Raw genomic sequence first — 14,249 nt, forward strand, 5'->3', positions numbered from 1 at the left:
GAACACCTCTCAGGGCCATCCAGAGCTGACCGCAGTAGAGTATGCAGAGTGAGTTTTTGTTTATTCATTCGGGGGACACAGGTGTCGCAGGCGATGCCTGCATTTATTGTCCATTCTTAATTGCCCTTGAGAAGGTGGTGGTGAGCTGCCTTCTTGAACTGCTGTAGTCCATTGGGTGTAGGTACATCAAGAGTGCTGTTAGGAAGGGAGTTCCAGGATTTTGACCCAGTGACAGTAAAGGAACGGCAATATAGTTCCAAGTCAGGATGGCGTGTGGCTTGGAGGGGAATGTGCAGGTGGTGGTGTTCCCATGAATTTGCTGCCCGTGCCCTTCTAGGTGTAGAGGTCATGGGTTTGGAAGGTGCTGTTGAAGGAGCCTTGGTGAGTTTCTGCAGTGCCGCCTGTAGATGGTACACACTGCTGTCACTGTGCGTCGGTGGTGCAGGGAGTGAATGTTAGTGCAGAGGGTGCCAATCACGTGGAATGCTTTGTCCTGGATGGTGTCGAGCTTCTTGAGTGTAGTTGGAGCTGCACCTGTCCAGGCAAGTGGAGATTATTCCTTCAAACTCCTGACTTGTGCCTCTATATGGTGGACTGGTTGGGGAGTCAGCAGATGAGTTATGTTCAGCAATGATAATGCATTGAACGTCAAGGGGACATGGTTAGATTCATTCTTGTTTGAGGCGGTCATTGCCTGCCACTTGTGTGGCACGATTGTTACTTGCCGCTTATCAGCCCAAGCCTGGATGTTGTCCAGGTCTTCCTGCAAATGGACAATGGCTGCTTCAGTATCTGAGTCATTGCGAATGGTGCTGAACCTTGAGCATATTGAGTGGGAGCTCCTGACGTTTACATACTCAGACTCATGCAATGCTGCTGTTTCTACTCAGTGGGAAAAGAGATTAAACAGCTGACTAGACTGACCTATGTCTCAGTCGATTTCTTGAAATGTGTATGGGCAGCAGTCAATTATAATCGCCCAGGAGGAGGTGAACACATAGCAGCTATTCGACGTTTGATGGCTTTTCAAACCAGACTTGAGAGATACTTTATCACACTCCAGTTACACAGTTTTACCACAATCGTGCAAAGAATATCAAGTCAGCACAACATTTGACAGCACAAATGATCTAGCATCAGGTTGTTTTTGATACTCGTATTCCACTCAGCATCAGCCGCCTAGAAAGGGAAGGAGTGGTGGTGGAAGGAAATGAAATTCTACAAAAGAACCTGCTGCCCAGCAGTTGCCAGCCTAGATTTTCTAGGGGGCATCAAAACAAAACTGGTGAGTCCGATACCTGAGCTCTGAACAGTGAGGAACAGTACAATAGGGTTTTCCAGTTGAATCTGTTTGATGGAGTGAGATGGATCGGCTGCATGACTTTCACTCACTTCTTGGCATTTTTTACAACCTCAATGTTGAGATTGTCTGACAAATATGTTTGATAACTGAAAATATATATAATACTAATAGATCATACACCTTTTTTGCTTGGAGTCCGGAGCACATATCAGGAGCGTGGGTGTGGAATTTAATGCACATCACAAAATAAATCAATTGGCGTCAATTTGCTGATCCACATTCCCATTCTGCTAAATGCTGTGTCAGGAGTATTAATTCCTAACAGCTGCCCAATCAGTTACAACATAATGAGTAGAGATAGAAACATTTTAAAGGAAACAATTTGGAAGGAAAACTTGAGATAGACAAATGAAAGCCATATTTGTTACCGACTTAATGACAGACAACATGGATTTAGAAAACAATCCACTTGTCGAGTCAGATTTGGTGCAAGGTACAAAACCCCTGTCACTTACCAGGTATGTAGCTGGTGGTCGACGTAGTTGAGGTCGATGTCACTATCGATGGTGTGGGTTCTATGGAAAATGAAAATATTTCACCCTCTTACACTGCACACTGAGGCTCGTCTGCATCAGTTTTAAAAATTTGCTATTCTGCTGCCTATAGCCAAGCATAAAAGTTGCAAAACCCAAATCCAGACACTTCTATCTTAGTCTATTCAATAAAGTTGTTTTAGTGGAGAGAGAATACATCTTTTGATGGCCTTTACATTCAGGACACCATTTCCACAAGTATTAGAATTGCTGGAATTGTCAAATGGATTTGATTCTGCTGTCAAAGGAGTTCCTGAAATATTTCTTATCAATAGACAGTGGAAACGTCTTACCACAGACAGACTCATATTGACCTCCCCTGCCCAGATAAACAATGGCTCTGTAGATACTTGGGCAGCATCGTGACAATTATGCAGGACTCACTCCTCCCAAGTGCTCACCTGCCCAGAGTATTTAAAGTCAGTGAAAGATCCTCTCAGTTAAATATTGATGCTGGGAACCTGCACCACCATATTCAGACACATGCCATGTTGCTCTTTCTAATCAGTGGTGATAGAGATTAGATTGATGTCACACCGACCTTTGTATCAATCACTTTCTTGATATTGTACGGACTGCATATCGGCTTATAATGTGGAAGGTTGCTATGCCAGTCCGGAAGGTGGTGAAGGCATAAAGGTTGAGGTGAAGATTTAAATAATGGATGAAACTATGTTAGGCGAATAATTCAAAGATATGTTAATCATCTTATCATTATCATCTTCACTAATTGTTGCATTAGCCCATTTACTTTATGTGGATTAATGATTTGATTAAAATAGCAGACAGCAAAACCTCTGGCAAATCTGTGCAGCTTTGCAAGCTTACTATTACCACTGACAGTAATTTCTAATCTTAGATCTAATTATTGCTTTTTTTGCTTGATATACTGATCATGTTGGATGTAGAACTTTCACTGAAATGGCACAGATTTGTTCGAAGAGCTTTTGCACTAAAAGACAATTTCCTTGCACATAAATGTCATATTTACCAGAAGTCATGGTTGTAGAAGTGGTTTCAGGCAGAGTGGTTGTTGTCCATTCTGTTATTATTTGCGGCTCACAGCAAACTCGAATTTGGTAGTCATAACAAAACTTCCTCTCCTGCACAGTATTTTCACTGAATATACAGACAAGTCCTGTGTCTTTGTCACAGGTCACATTGTCTGTTGATTCACTTACTGGCCACTCAGGGTAATCAACAAATTGGCACTGAATTTTATTAATTGCATCGGAAGAGGAAGGACACAGTTCATTGCGCGTGGGATCCAATAATTCAGAATCGCCTGGGCTGATCAGAGAAGGTGTGTGTTCATTAAACCAACGAGACCATTCACCGTTACATTCATCCCCTGCAAAAGTAGTCTAGGCTTAATGAATCAGCCTTTAATCAAGTTAATTAACAAGAAATACAACGATTAAGATTGCAAGACAACTTTTCTAAATTGGTACCATTTCCTTTCGATTTGAGATGCTACATCACATCCTAGTCACACAATTTCATCACAACGGTGGAAAGAATATCAAATCAGCACAACATTTGACAGCATGACTCATCGAGCATCAGGTTGTTTTTTTCATACTAATATTATACTCAACATATGCAAGAGTGTGGGAATGTTCTTTAACTGCTTACAAGTGGGTTGATCTGGAAATGGAATATTACAAAAGAACCTACTGCCCAGAGTATGTCAGACTTGATTTTCTAGCGGGCATAAAAACGACAAGCAAATCTTTAACCTGCACTCAGAATGGTGAGAAATAGTCCAACAGGGCTTTGCAGCTGAACTCTTATGATGGAGTCAGGTGCATCGTATGTGTGACTTTCATTTCTTGTTCCAATTTTCTATCCAAGTGTTGATATTATGTGGCAAATGTGGGATAACTAAAAACATGGGGCTGGACTTAATGTTGGGTGGACGGGAGCTGGCGGGCCCCGGCAATGCAATGGTGGTGGTTTGCAGGGAAGGGTGGGTGTCTTGGGTCCTGGGGGTGGTTGGGGAAGAGGGGCGTCACTGAGCCCGATTATCAGGGCCCACCCCCGGTGTGCTGAGTGGCCGCCAACCTTTTCCGGGGGGCCTTTCCCGGCTCCAGGACGCCCACTTGCCACAGGTAAAATCCCCATGGAGGTGGGTGCAGGCTCTTAAGTGCCCGTTAATTGGCAACTTAAGGGCCTTGATTGGCCTGGGACGGGTGGCCTGTCATTCACCCCGCACCCTCCCCCCACCCTATGTAAAGTACGGCAGAAGCGCGAGTGGGTCGGGAAGGCCTCATAGAGCCTCCTGCTCCATTTTACGTCAGCACCACCCCCGCACCCCACACCCCCACACACCATCCAGCTCACTGGGGTGGCGATAAATTCTGGCCATGCTTTATAATAAGAATATATATTACAATAAACCCTTCTCACTTGGAGTTACACATGCCAGGGGTAAATATGAGGGATATGTGTGTCGAGGTTGATGCCCATTGCAAAATAAACTGTCATTTCCCATCAATTTCCAATAAACATACCCACCCTGCTAAATGTCAGGTCAGGAGCACAGTTTCGTAAGCACTTTGCTGTAGGTCACAACATAATGACCAGAGATACAAACATTTTGAAAGCAAACAATTGCAAAGGAACCTTTGGGAGTAAAAATGAAAGCTGTATTGTGTTATCTACTCAATGACAGATCACATGGAGTTAGCAAACAACTCACCTGTGGAGCCAGATCTGGTGCAAAGTATAAAATCACTGTCACTTACCAGGTATGTAGCTGGTGGTGGATGTAGTTTTCGTTGGTATCACTGTTGTTGACGTGGTTTCTATAGAGCAGGAAAACATTTCAACCTGTTACTGCCGAACCTCAGCGTGCAGTGTATCAGATCTAAAAACTTAATTTTCTTTTGCATGAAGCCAAGCATGAAAATTGCAAAATTGAAATCTCTTCACTTCTATCTTCATCAACTTAATAAAATTATTTTAGTGGAGAGAGAATATATTTATTTCATGGCCCTTATATTCAGGGCATCATTTCCACAATATAAAAGTAACTAGAAATCTCACATAGATTTAATAGAGACCTTGCAAATATTAGTTTCCAATAGCCAGTTGAAAATTCTTACAATGGACAAATGCATATTGACCTGAGTTATCCAGATAAACAGTGATTCTGAAAATACTCAGGAAGGAATCTTGTCAATTATACGAGGAGAACACCTCTCAGGGCCATCCAGAGCTGACCGCAGTAGAGTATGCAGAGTGAGTTTTTGTTTATTCATTCGGGGGACATAGGTGTCACAGGCGATGCCAGCAGTTATTGTCCATTCTTAATTGCCCTTGAGAAGGTGGTGGTGAGCTGCCTTCTTGAACTGCTGCAGTCCATGGGGTGTAGGTACATCAAGAGTGCTGTTAGGAAGGGAGTTCCAGGATTTTGACCCAGTGACAGTAAAGGAACGGCAATATAGTTCCAAGTCAGGATGGCGTGTGGCTTGGAGGGGAATGTGCAGGTGGTGGTGTTCCCATGTATTTGCTGCCCTTGCCCTTCTAGATGGTAGAGGTCGTGGGTTTGGAAGGTGCTGTTGAAGGAGCCTTGGTGAGTTTCTGCAGTGCCGCCTGTAGATGGTACACACTGCTGTCACTGTGCGTCGGTGGTGGAGGGAGTGAATGTTAGTGCAGAGGGTGCCAATCATGTGGAATGCTTTGTCCTGGATGGTGTCGAGCTTCTTGAGTGTAGTTGGAGCTGCACCTGTCCAGGCAAGTGGAGATTATTCCTTCAAACTCCTGACTTGTGCCTCTATATGGTGGACTGGTTGGGGAGTCAGCAGATGAGTTATGTTCAGCAATGATAATGCATTGAACGTCAAGGGGACATGGTTAGATTCTCTCTTGTTTGAGGCGGTCATTGCCTGCCACTTGTGTGGCACGATTGTTACTTGCCACTTATCAGCCCAAGCCTAGATGTTGTCCAGGTCTTCCTGCAAATGGACAATGGCTGCTTCAGTATCTGAGTCATTGCGAATGGTGCTGAACCTTGAGCATATTGAGTGGGAGCTCCTGACGTTTACATACTCAGACTCATGCAATGCTGCTGTTTCTACTCAGTGGGAATAGAGATTAAACAGCTGACTAGACTGACCTATGTCTCAGTCGATTTCTTGAAATGTGTATGGGCAGCAGTCAATTATAATCGCCCAGGAGGAGGTGAACACATAGCAGCTATTCGACGTTTGATGGCTTTTCAAAGCAGACTTGAGAGATACTTTATCACACTCCAGTTACACAGTTTTACCACAATCGTGCAAAGAATATCAAGTCAGCACAACATTCGACAGCACAAATGATCTAGCATCAGGTTGTTTTTGATACTCGTATTCCACTCAGCATCAGCCGCCTAGAAAGGGAAGGAGTGGTGGTGGAAGGAAATGAAATTCTACAAAAGAACCTGCTGCCCAGCAGTTGCCAGCCTAGATTTTCTAGGGGGCATCAAAACAAAACTGGTGAGTCCGATACCTGAGCTCTGAACAGTGAGGAACAGTACAATAGGGTTTTCCAGTTGAATCTGTTTGATGGAGTGAGATGGATCGGCTGCATGACTTTCACTCACTTCTTGGCATTTTTTACAACCTCAATGTTGAGATTGTCTGACAAATATGTTTGATAACTGAAAATATATATAATACTAATAGATCATACACCTTTTTTGCTTGGAGTCCGGAGCACATATCAGGAGCGTGGGTGTGGAATTTAATGCACATCACAACATAAATCAATTGGCGTCAATTTGCTGATCCACATTCCCATTCTGCTAAATGCTGTGTCAGGAGTATTAATTCCTAACAGCTGCCCAATCCGTTACAACATAATGAGTAGAGATAGAAACATTTTAAAGGAAACAATTTGGAAGGAAAACTTGAGATAGACAAATGAAAGCCATATTTGTTACCGACTTAATGACAGACAACATGGATTTAGAAAACAATCCACTTGTCGAGTCAGATTTGGTGCAAGGTACAAAACCCCTGTCACTTACCAGGTATGTAGCTGGTGGTCGACGTAGTTGAGGTCGATGTCAGTATCGATGGTGTGGGTTCTATGGAAAATGAAAATATTTCACCCTCTTACACTGCACACTGAGGCTCGTCTGCATCAGTTTTAAAAATTTGCTATTCTGCTGCCTATAGCCAAGCATAAAAGTTGCAAAACCCAAATCCAGACACTTCTATCTTAGTCTATTCAATAAAGTTGTTTTAGTGGAGAGAGAATACAACATTTGATAGCCTTTACATTCAGGACACCATTTCCACAAGTATTAGAATTGCTGGAATTGTCAAATGGATTTGATTCTGCTGTCAAAGGAGTTCCTGAAATATTTCTTATCAATAGACAGTGGAAACGTCTTACCACAGACAGACTCATATTGACCTCCCCTGCCCAGATAAACAATGGCTCTGTAGATACTTGGGCAGCATCGTGACAATTATGCAGGACTCACTCCTCCCAAGTGCTCACCTGCCCAGAGTATTTAAAGTCAGTGAAAGATCCTCTCAGTTAAATATTGATGCTGGGAACCTGCACCACCATATTCAGACACATGCCATGTTGCTCTTTCTAATCAGTGGTGATAGAGATTAGATTGATGTCACACCGACCTTTGTATCAATCACTTTCTTGATATTGTACGGACTGCATATCGGCTTATAATGTGGAAGGTTGCTATGCCAGTCCGAAAGGTGGTGAAGGCATAAAGGTTGAGGTGAAGATTTAAATAATGGATGAAACTATGTTAGGCGAATAATTCAAAGATATATTAATCATCTTATCATTATCATCTTCACTAATTGTTGCATTAGCCCATTTACTTTATGTGGATTAATGATTTGACTAAAATAGCAGACAGCAAAACCTCTGGCAAATCTGTGCAGCTTTGCAAGCTTACTATTACCACTGACAGTAATTTCTAATCTTAGATCTAATTATTGCTTTTTTTGCTTGATATACTGATCATGTTGGATGTAGAACTTTCACTGAAATGGCACAGATTTGTTCGAAGAGCGTTTGCACTAAAAGACAATTTCCTTGCACATAAATGTCATATTTACCAGAAGTCATGGTTGTAGAAGTGGTTTCAGGCAGAGTGGTTGTTGTCCATTCTGTTATTATTTGCGGCTCACAGCAAACTCGAATTTGGTAGTCATAACAAAACTTCCTCTCCTGCACAGTATTTTCACTGAATATACAGACAAGTCCTGTGTCTTTGTCACAGGTCACATTGTCTGTTGATTCACTTACTGGCCACTCAGGGTAATCAACAAATTGGCACTGAATTTTATTAATTGCATCGGAAGAGGAAGGACACAGTTCATTGCGCGTGGGATCCAATAATTCAGAATCGCCTGGGCTGATCAGAGAAGGTGTGTGTTCATTAAACCAACGAGACCATTCACCGTTACATTCATCCCCTGCAAAAGTAGTCTAGGCTTAATGAATCAGCCTTTAATCAAGTTAATTAACAAGAAATACAACGATTAAGATTGCAAGACAACTTTTCTAAATTGGTACCATTTCCTTTAGATTTGAGATGCTACATCACATCCTAGTCACACAATTTCATCACAACGGTGGAAAGAATATCAAATCAGCACAACATTTGACAGCATGACTCATCGAGCATCAGGTTGTTTATTTCATACTAATATTATACTCAACATATGCAAGAGTGTGGGAATGTTCTTTAACTGCTTACAAGTGGGTTGATCTGGAAATGGAATATTACAAAAGAACCTACTGCCCAGAGTATGTCAGACTTGATTTTCTAGCGGGCATAAAAACGACAAGCAAATCTTTAACCTGCACTCAGAATGGTGAGAAATAGTCCAACAGGGCTTTGCAGCTGAACACTTATGATGGAGTCAGGTGCATCGTATGTGTGACTTTCATTTCTTGTTCCAATTTTCTATCCAAGTGTTGATATTGTGTGGCAAATGTGGGATAACTAAAAACATGGGGCTGGACTTAATGTTGGGTGGACGGGAGCTGGCGGGCCCCGGCGATGCAATGGTGGTGGTTTGCAGGGAAGGGTGGGTGTCTTGGGTCTTGGGGGTGGTTGGGGAAGAGGGGCGTCCCTGAGCCCGATTATCAGGGCCCACCCCCGGGGTGCTGTGTGGCCGCCAACCTTTTCCGGGGGGCCTTTCCCGGCTCCAGGACGCCCACTTGCCACAGGTAAAATCCCCATGGAGGTGGGTGCAGGCTCTTAAGTGCCCGTTAATTGGCAACTTAAGGGCCTTGATTGGCCTGGGACGGGTGGCCTGTTATTCACCCCGCACCCTCCCCCCACCCTATGTAAAGTGCGGCAGAAGCGCGAGTGGGTCGGGAAGGCCTCATAGAGCCTCCTGCTCCATTTTACGTCAGCACCACCCCCGCACCCCACCCCCCCCACACCATCCAGCTCACTGGGGTGGCGATAAATTCTGGCCATGCTTTATAATAAGAATATATATTACAATAAACCCTTCTCACTTGGAGTTACACATGCCAGGGGTAAATATGAGGGATATGTGTGGCGAGGTTGATGCCCATTGCAAAATAAACTGTCATTTCCCATCAATTTCCAATAAACATACCCACCCTGCTAAATGTCAGGTCAGGAGCACAGTTTCGTAAGCACTTTGCTGTAGGTCACAACATAATGACCAGAGATACAAACATTTTGAAAGCAAACAATTGCAAAGGAACCTTTGGGAGTAAAAATGAAAGCTGTATTGTGTTATCTACTCAATGACAGATCACATGGAGTTAGCAAACAACTCACCTGTGGAGCCAGATCTGGTGCAAAGTATAAAATCACTGTCACTTACCAGGTATGTAGCTGGTGGTGGATGTAGTTTTCGTTGGTATCACTGTTGTTGACGTGGTTTCTATAGAGCAGGAAAACATTTCAACCTGTTACTGCCGAACCTCAGCGTGCAGTGTATCAGATCGAAAAACTTAATTTTCTTTTGCATGAAGCCAAGCACGAAAATTGCAAAATTGAAATCTCTTCACTTCTATCTTCATCAACTTAATAAAATTATTTTAGTGGAGAGAGAATATATTTATTTAATGGCCCTTATATTCAGGGCATCATTTCCACAATATAAAAGTAACTAGAAATCTCACATAGATTTAATAGAGACCTTGCAAATATTAGTTTCCAATAGCCAGTTGAAAATTCTTACAATGGACAAATGCATATTGACCTGAGTTATCCAGATAAACAGTGATTCTGAAAATACTCAGGAAGGAATCTTGTCAATTATACGAGGAGAACACCTCTCAGGGCCATCCAGAGCTGACCGCAGCAGAGTATGCCGAGTGAGTTTTTGTTTATTCATTCGGGGGACATAGGTGTCGCAGGCGATGCCAGCAATTATTGTCCATTCTTAATTGCCCTTGAGAAGGTGGTGGTGAGCTGCCTTCTTGAACTGCTACAGTCCATGGGGTGTAGGTACATCAAGAGTGCTGTTAGGCAGGGAGTTCCAGGATTTTGACCCAGTGACAGTAAAGGAACGGCAATATAGTTCCAAGTCAGGATGACGTGTGGCTTGGAGGGGAATGTGCAGGTGGTGGTGTTCCCATGTATTTGCTGCCCTTGCCCTTCTAGATGGTAGAGGTCGTGGGTTTGGAAGGTGCTGTTGAAGGAGCCTTGGTGAGTTTCTGCAGTGCCGCCTGTAGATGGTACACACTGCTGTCACTGTGCGTTGGTGGTGGAGGGAGTGAATGTTAGTGCAGAGGGTGCCAATCACGTGGAATGCTTTGTCCTGGATGGTGTCGAGCTTCTTGAGTGTAGTTGGAGCTGCACCTGTCCAGGCAAGTGGAGATTATTCCTTCAAACTCCTGACTTGTGCCTCTATATGGTGGACTGGTTGGGGAGTCAGCAGATGAGTTATGTTCAGCAATGATAATGCATTGAACGTCAAGGGGAGATGGTTGGATTCTCTCTTGTTTGAGGCGGTCATTGCCTGCCACTTGTGTGGCACGATTGTTACTTGCCACTTATCAGCCCAAGCCTAGATGTTGTCCAGGTCTTCCTGCAAATGGACAATGGCTGCTTCAGTATCTGAGTCATTGCGAATGGTGCTGAACCTTGAGCATATTGAGTGGGAGCTCCTGACGTTTACATACTCAGACTCATGCAATGCTGCTGTTTCTACTCAGTGGGAATAGAGATTAAACAGCTGACTAGACTGACCTATGTCTCAGTCGATTTCTTGAAATGTGTATGGGCAGCAGTCAATTATAATCGCCCAGGAGGAGGTGAACACATAGCAGCTATTGGACGTTTGATGGCTTTTCAAAGCAGACTTGAGAGATACTTTATCACACTCCAGTTACACAGTTTTACCACAATCGTGCAAAGAATATCAAGTCAGCACAACATTCGACAGCACAAATGATCTAGCATCAGGTTGTTTTTGATACTCGTATTCCACTCAGCATCAGCCGCCTAGAAAGGGAAGGAGTGGTGGTGGAAGGAAATGAAATTCTACAAAAGAACCTGCTGCCCAGCAGTTGCCAGCCTAGATTTTCTAGGGGGCATCAAAACAAAACTGGTGAGTCCGATACCTGAGCTCTGAACAGTGAGGAACAGTAAAATAGGGTTTTCCAGTTGAATCTGTTTGATGGAGTGAGATGGATCGGCTGCATGACTTTCACTCACTTCTTGGCATTTTTTACAACCTCAATGTTGAGATTGTCTGACAAATATGTTTGATAACTGAAAATATATATAATACTAATAGATCATACACCTTTTTTGCTTGGAGTCCGGAGCACATATCAGGAGCGTGGGTGTGGAATTTAATGCACATCACAACATAAATCAATTGGCGTCAATTTGCTGATCCACATTCCCATTCTGCTAAATGCTGTGTCAGGAGTATTAATTCCTAACAGCTGCCCAATCAGTTACAACATAATGAGTAGAGATAGAAACATTTTAAAGGAAACAATTTGGAAGGAAAACTTGAGATAGACAAATGAAAGCCATATTTGTTACCGACTTAATGACAGACAACATGGATTTAGAAAACAATCCACTTGTCGAGTCAGATTTGGTGCAAGGTACAAAACCCCTGTCACTTACCAGGTATGTAGCTGGTGGTCGACGTAGTTGAGGTCGATGTCAGTATCGATGGTGTGGGTTCTATGGAAAATGAAAATATTTCACCCTCTTACACTGCACACTGAGGCTCGTCTGCATCAGTTTTAAAAATTTGCTATTCTGCTGCCTATAGCCAAGCATAAAAGTTGCAAAACCCAAATCCAGACACTTCTATCTTAGTCTATTCAATAAAGTTGTTTTAGTGGAGAGAGAATACAACATTTGATAGCCTTTACATTCAGGACACCATTTCCACAAGTATTAGAATTGCTGGAATTGTCAAATGGATTTGATTCTGCTGTCAAAGGAGTTCCTGAAATATTTCTTATCAATAGACAGTGGAAACGTCTTACCACAGACAGACTCATATTGACCTCCCCTGCCCAGATAAACAATGGCTCTGTAGATACTTGGGCAGCATCGTGACAATTATGCAGGACTCACTCCTCCCAAGTGCTCACCTGCCCAGAGTATTTAAAGTCAGTGAAAGATCCTCTCAGTTAAATATTGACGCTGGGAACCTGCACCACCATATTCAGACACATGCCATGTTGCTCTTTCTAATCAGTGGTGATAGAGATTAGATTGATGTCACACCGACCTTTGTATCAATCACTTTCTTGATATTGTACGGACTGCATATCGGCTTATAATGTGGAAGGTTGCTATGCCAGTCCGAAAGGTGGTGAAGGCATAAAGGTTGAGGTGAAGATTTAAATAATGGATGAAACTATGTTAGGCGAATAATTCAAAGATATATTAATCATCTTATCATTATCATCTTCACTAATTGTTGCATTAGCCCATTTACTTTATGTGGATTAATGATTTGATTAAAATAGCAGACAGCAAAACCTCTGGCAAATCTGTGCAGCTTTGCAAGCTTACTATTACCACTGACAGTAATTTCTAATCTTAGATCTAATTATTGCTTTTTTTGCTTGATATACTGATCATGTTGGATGTAGAACTTTCACTGAAATGGCACAGATTTGTTCGAAGAGCGTTTGCACTAAAAGACAATTTCCTTGCACATAAATGTCATATTTACCAGAAGTCATGGTTGTCGAAGTGGTTTCAGGCAGAGTGGTTGTTGTCCATTCTGTTATTATTTGCGGCTCACAGCAAACTCGAATTTGGTAGTCATAACAAAACTTCCTCTCCTGCACAGTATTTTCACTGAATATGCAGACAAGTCCTGTGTCTTTGTCACAGGTCACATTGTCTGTTGATTCACTTACTGGCCACTCAGGGTAATCAACAAATTGGCACTGAATTTTATTAATTGCATCGGAAGAGGAAGGACACAGTTCATTGCGTGTGGGATCCAATAATTCAGAATCGCCTGGGCTGATCAGAGAAGGTGTGTGTTCATTAAACCAACGAGACCATTCACCGTTACATTCATCCCCTGCAAAAGTAGTCTAGGCTTAATGAATCAGCCTTTAATCAAGTTAATTAACAAGAAATACAACGATTAAGATTGCAAGACAACTTTTCTAAATTGGTACCATTTCCTTTAGATTTGAGATGCTACATCACATCCTAGTCACACAATTTCATCACAACGGTGGAAAGAATATCAAATCAGCACAACATTTGACAGCATGACTCATCGAGCATCAGGTTGTTTATTTCATACTAATATTATACTCAACATATGCAAGAGTGTGGGAATGTTCTTTAACTGCTTACAAGTGGGTTGATCTGGAAATGGAATATTACAAAAGAACCTACTGCCCAGAGTATGTCAGACTTGATTTTCTAGCGGGCATAAAAACGACAAGCAAATCTTTAACCTGCACTCAGAATGGTGAGAAATAGTCCAACAGGGCTTTGCAGCTGAACTCTTATGATGGAGTCAGGTGCATCGTATGTGTGACTTTCATTTCTTGTTCCAATTTTCTATCCAAGTGTTGATATTATGTGGCAAATGTGGGATAACTAAAAACATGGGGCTGGACTTAATGTTGGGTGGACGGGAGCTGGCGGGCCCCGGCGATGCAATGGTGGTGGTTTGCAGGGAAGGGTGGGTGTCTTGGGTCCTGGGGGTGGTTGGGGAAGAGGGGCGTCCCTGAGCCCGATTATCAGGGCCCACCCCCGGTGTGCTGAGTGGCTGCCAACCTTTTCCGGGGGGCCTTTCCCGGCTCCAGGACGCCCACTTGCCACAGGTAAAATCCCCATGGAGGTGGGTGCAGGCTCTTAAGTGCCCGTTAATTGGCAACTTAAG

General features: G+C 43.0%; 1 protein-coding gene across 3 annotated transcripts in view; it reads right to left on the reverse strand.

Moving 5' to 3' along the window:
• LOC137384717 (mucin-2-like) overlaps positions 1 to 14,249 on the reverse strand; it is a 212,090-nt gene that overhangs the window by 85,803 nt on the left and 112,038 nt on the right. For 2 of the 3 annotated variants that reach the window (XM_068059033.1, XM_068059032.1), the window contains exons 48-55: positions 13,071 to 13,430; positions 12,002 to 12,061; positions 9,735 to 9,794; positions 7,980 to 8,339; positions 6,911 to 6,970; positions 4,644 to 4,703; positions 2,888 to 3,247; positions 1,819 to 1,878 (exon numbers count right to left, since the gene is read on the reverse strand). In XM_068059033.1, coding sequence (XP_067915134.1) covers positions 1,819 to 1,878; positions 2,888 to 3,247; positions 4,644 to 4,703; positions 6,911 to 6,970; positions 7,980 to 8,339; positions 9,735 to 9,794; positions 12,002 to 12,061; positions 13,071 to 13,430 — 1,380 coding nt within the window. The remainder of the gene's footprint in view (positions 1 to 1,818; positions 1,879 to 2,887; positions 3,248 to 4,643; positions 4,704 to 6,910; positions 6,971 to 7,979; positions 8,340 to 9,734; positions 9,795 to 12,001; positions 12,062 to 13,070; positions 13,431 to 14,249) is intronic. The other variant, XM_068059034.1, reaches the window with a different exon arrangement.

The sequence above is a fragment of the Heterodontus francisci genome, chromosome 27 (assembly GCF_036365525.1).
Source record: "Heterodontus francisci isolate sHetFra1 chromosome 27, sHetFra1.hap1, whole genome shotgun sequence".
Lineage (NCBI taxonomy): Eukaryota > Metazoa > Chordata > Chondrichthyes > Heterodontiformes > Heterodontidae > Heterodontus > Heterodontus francisci.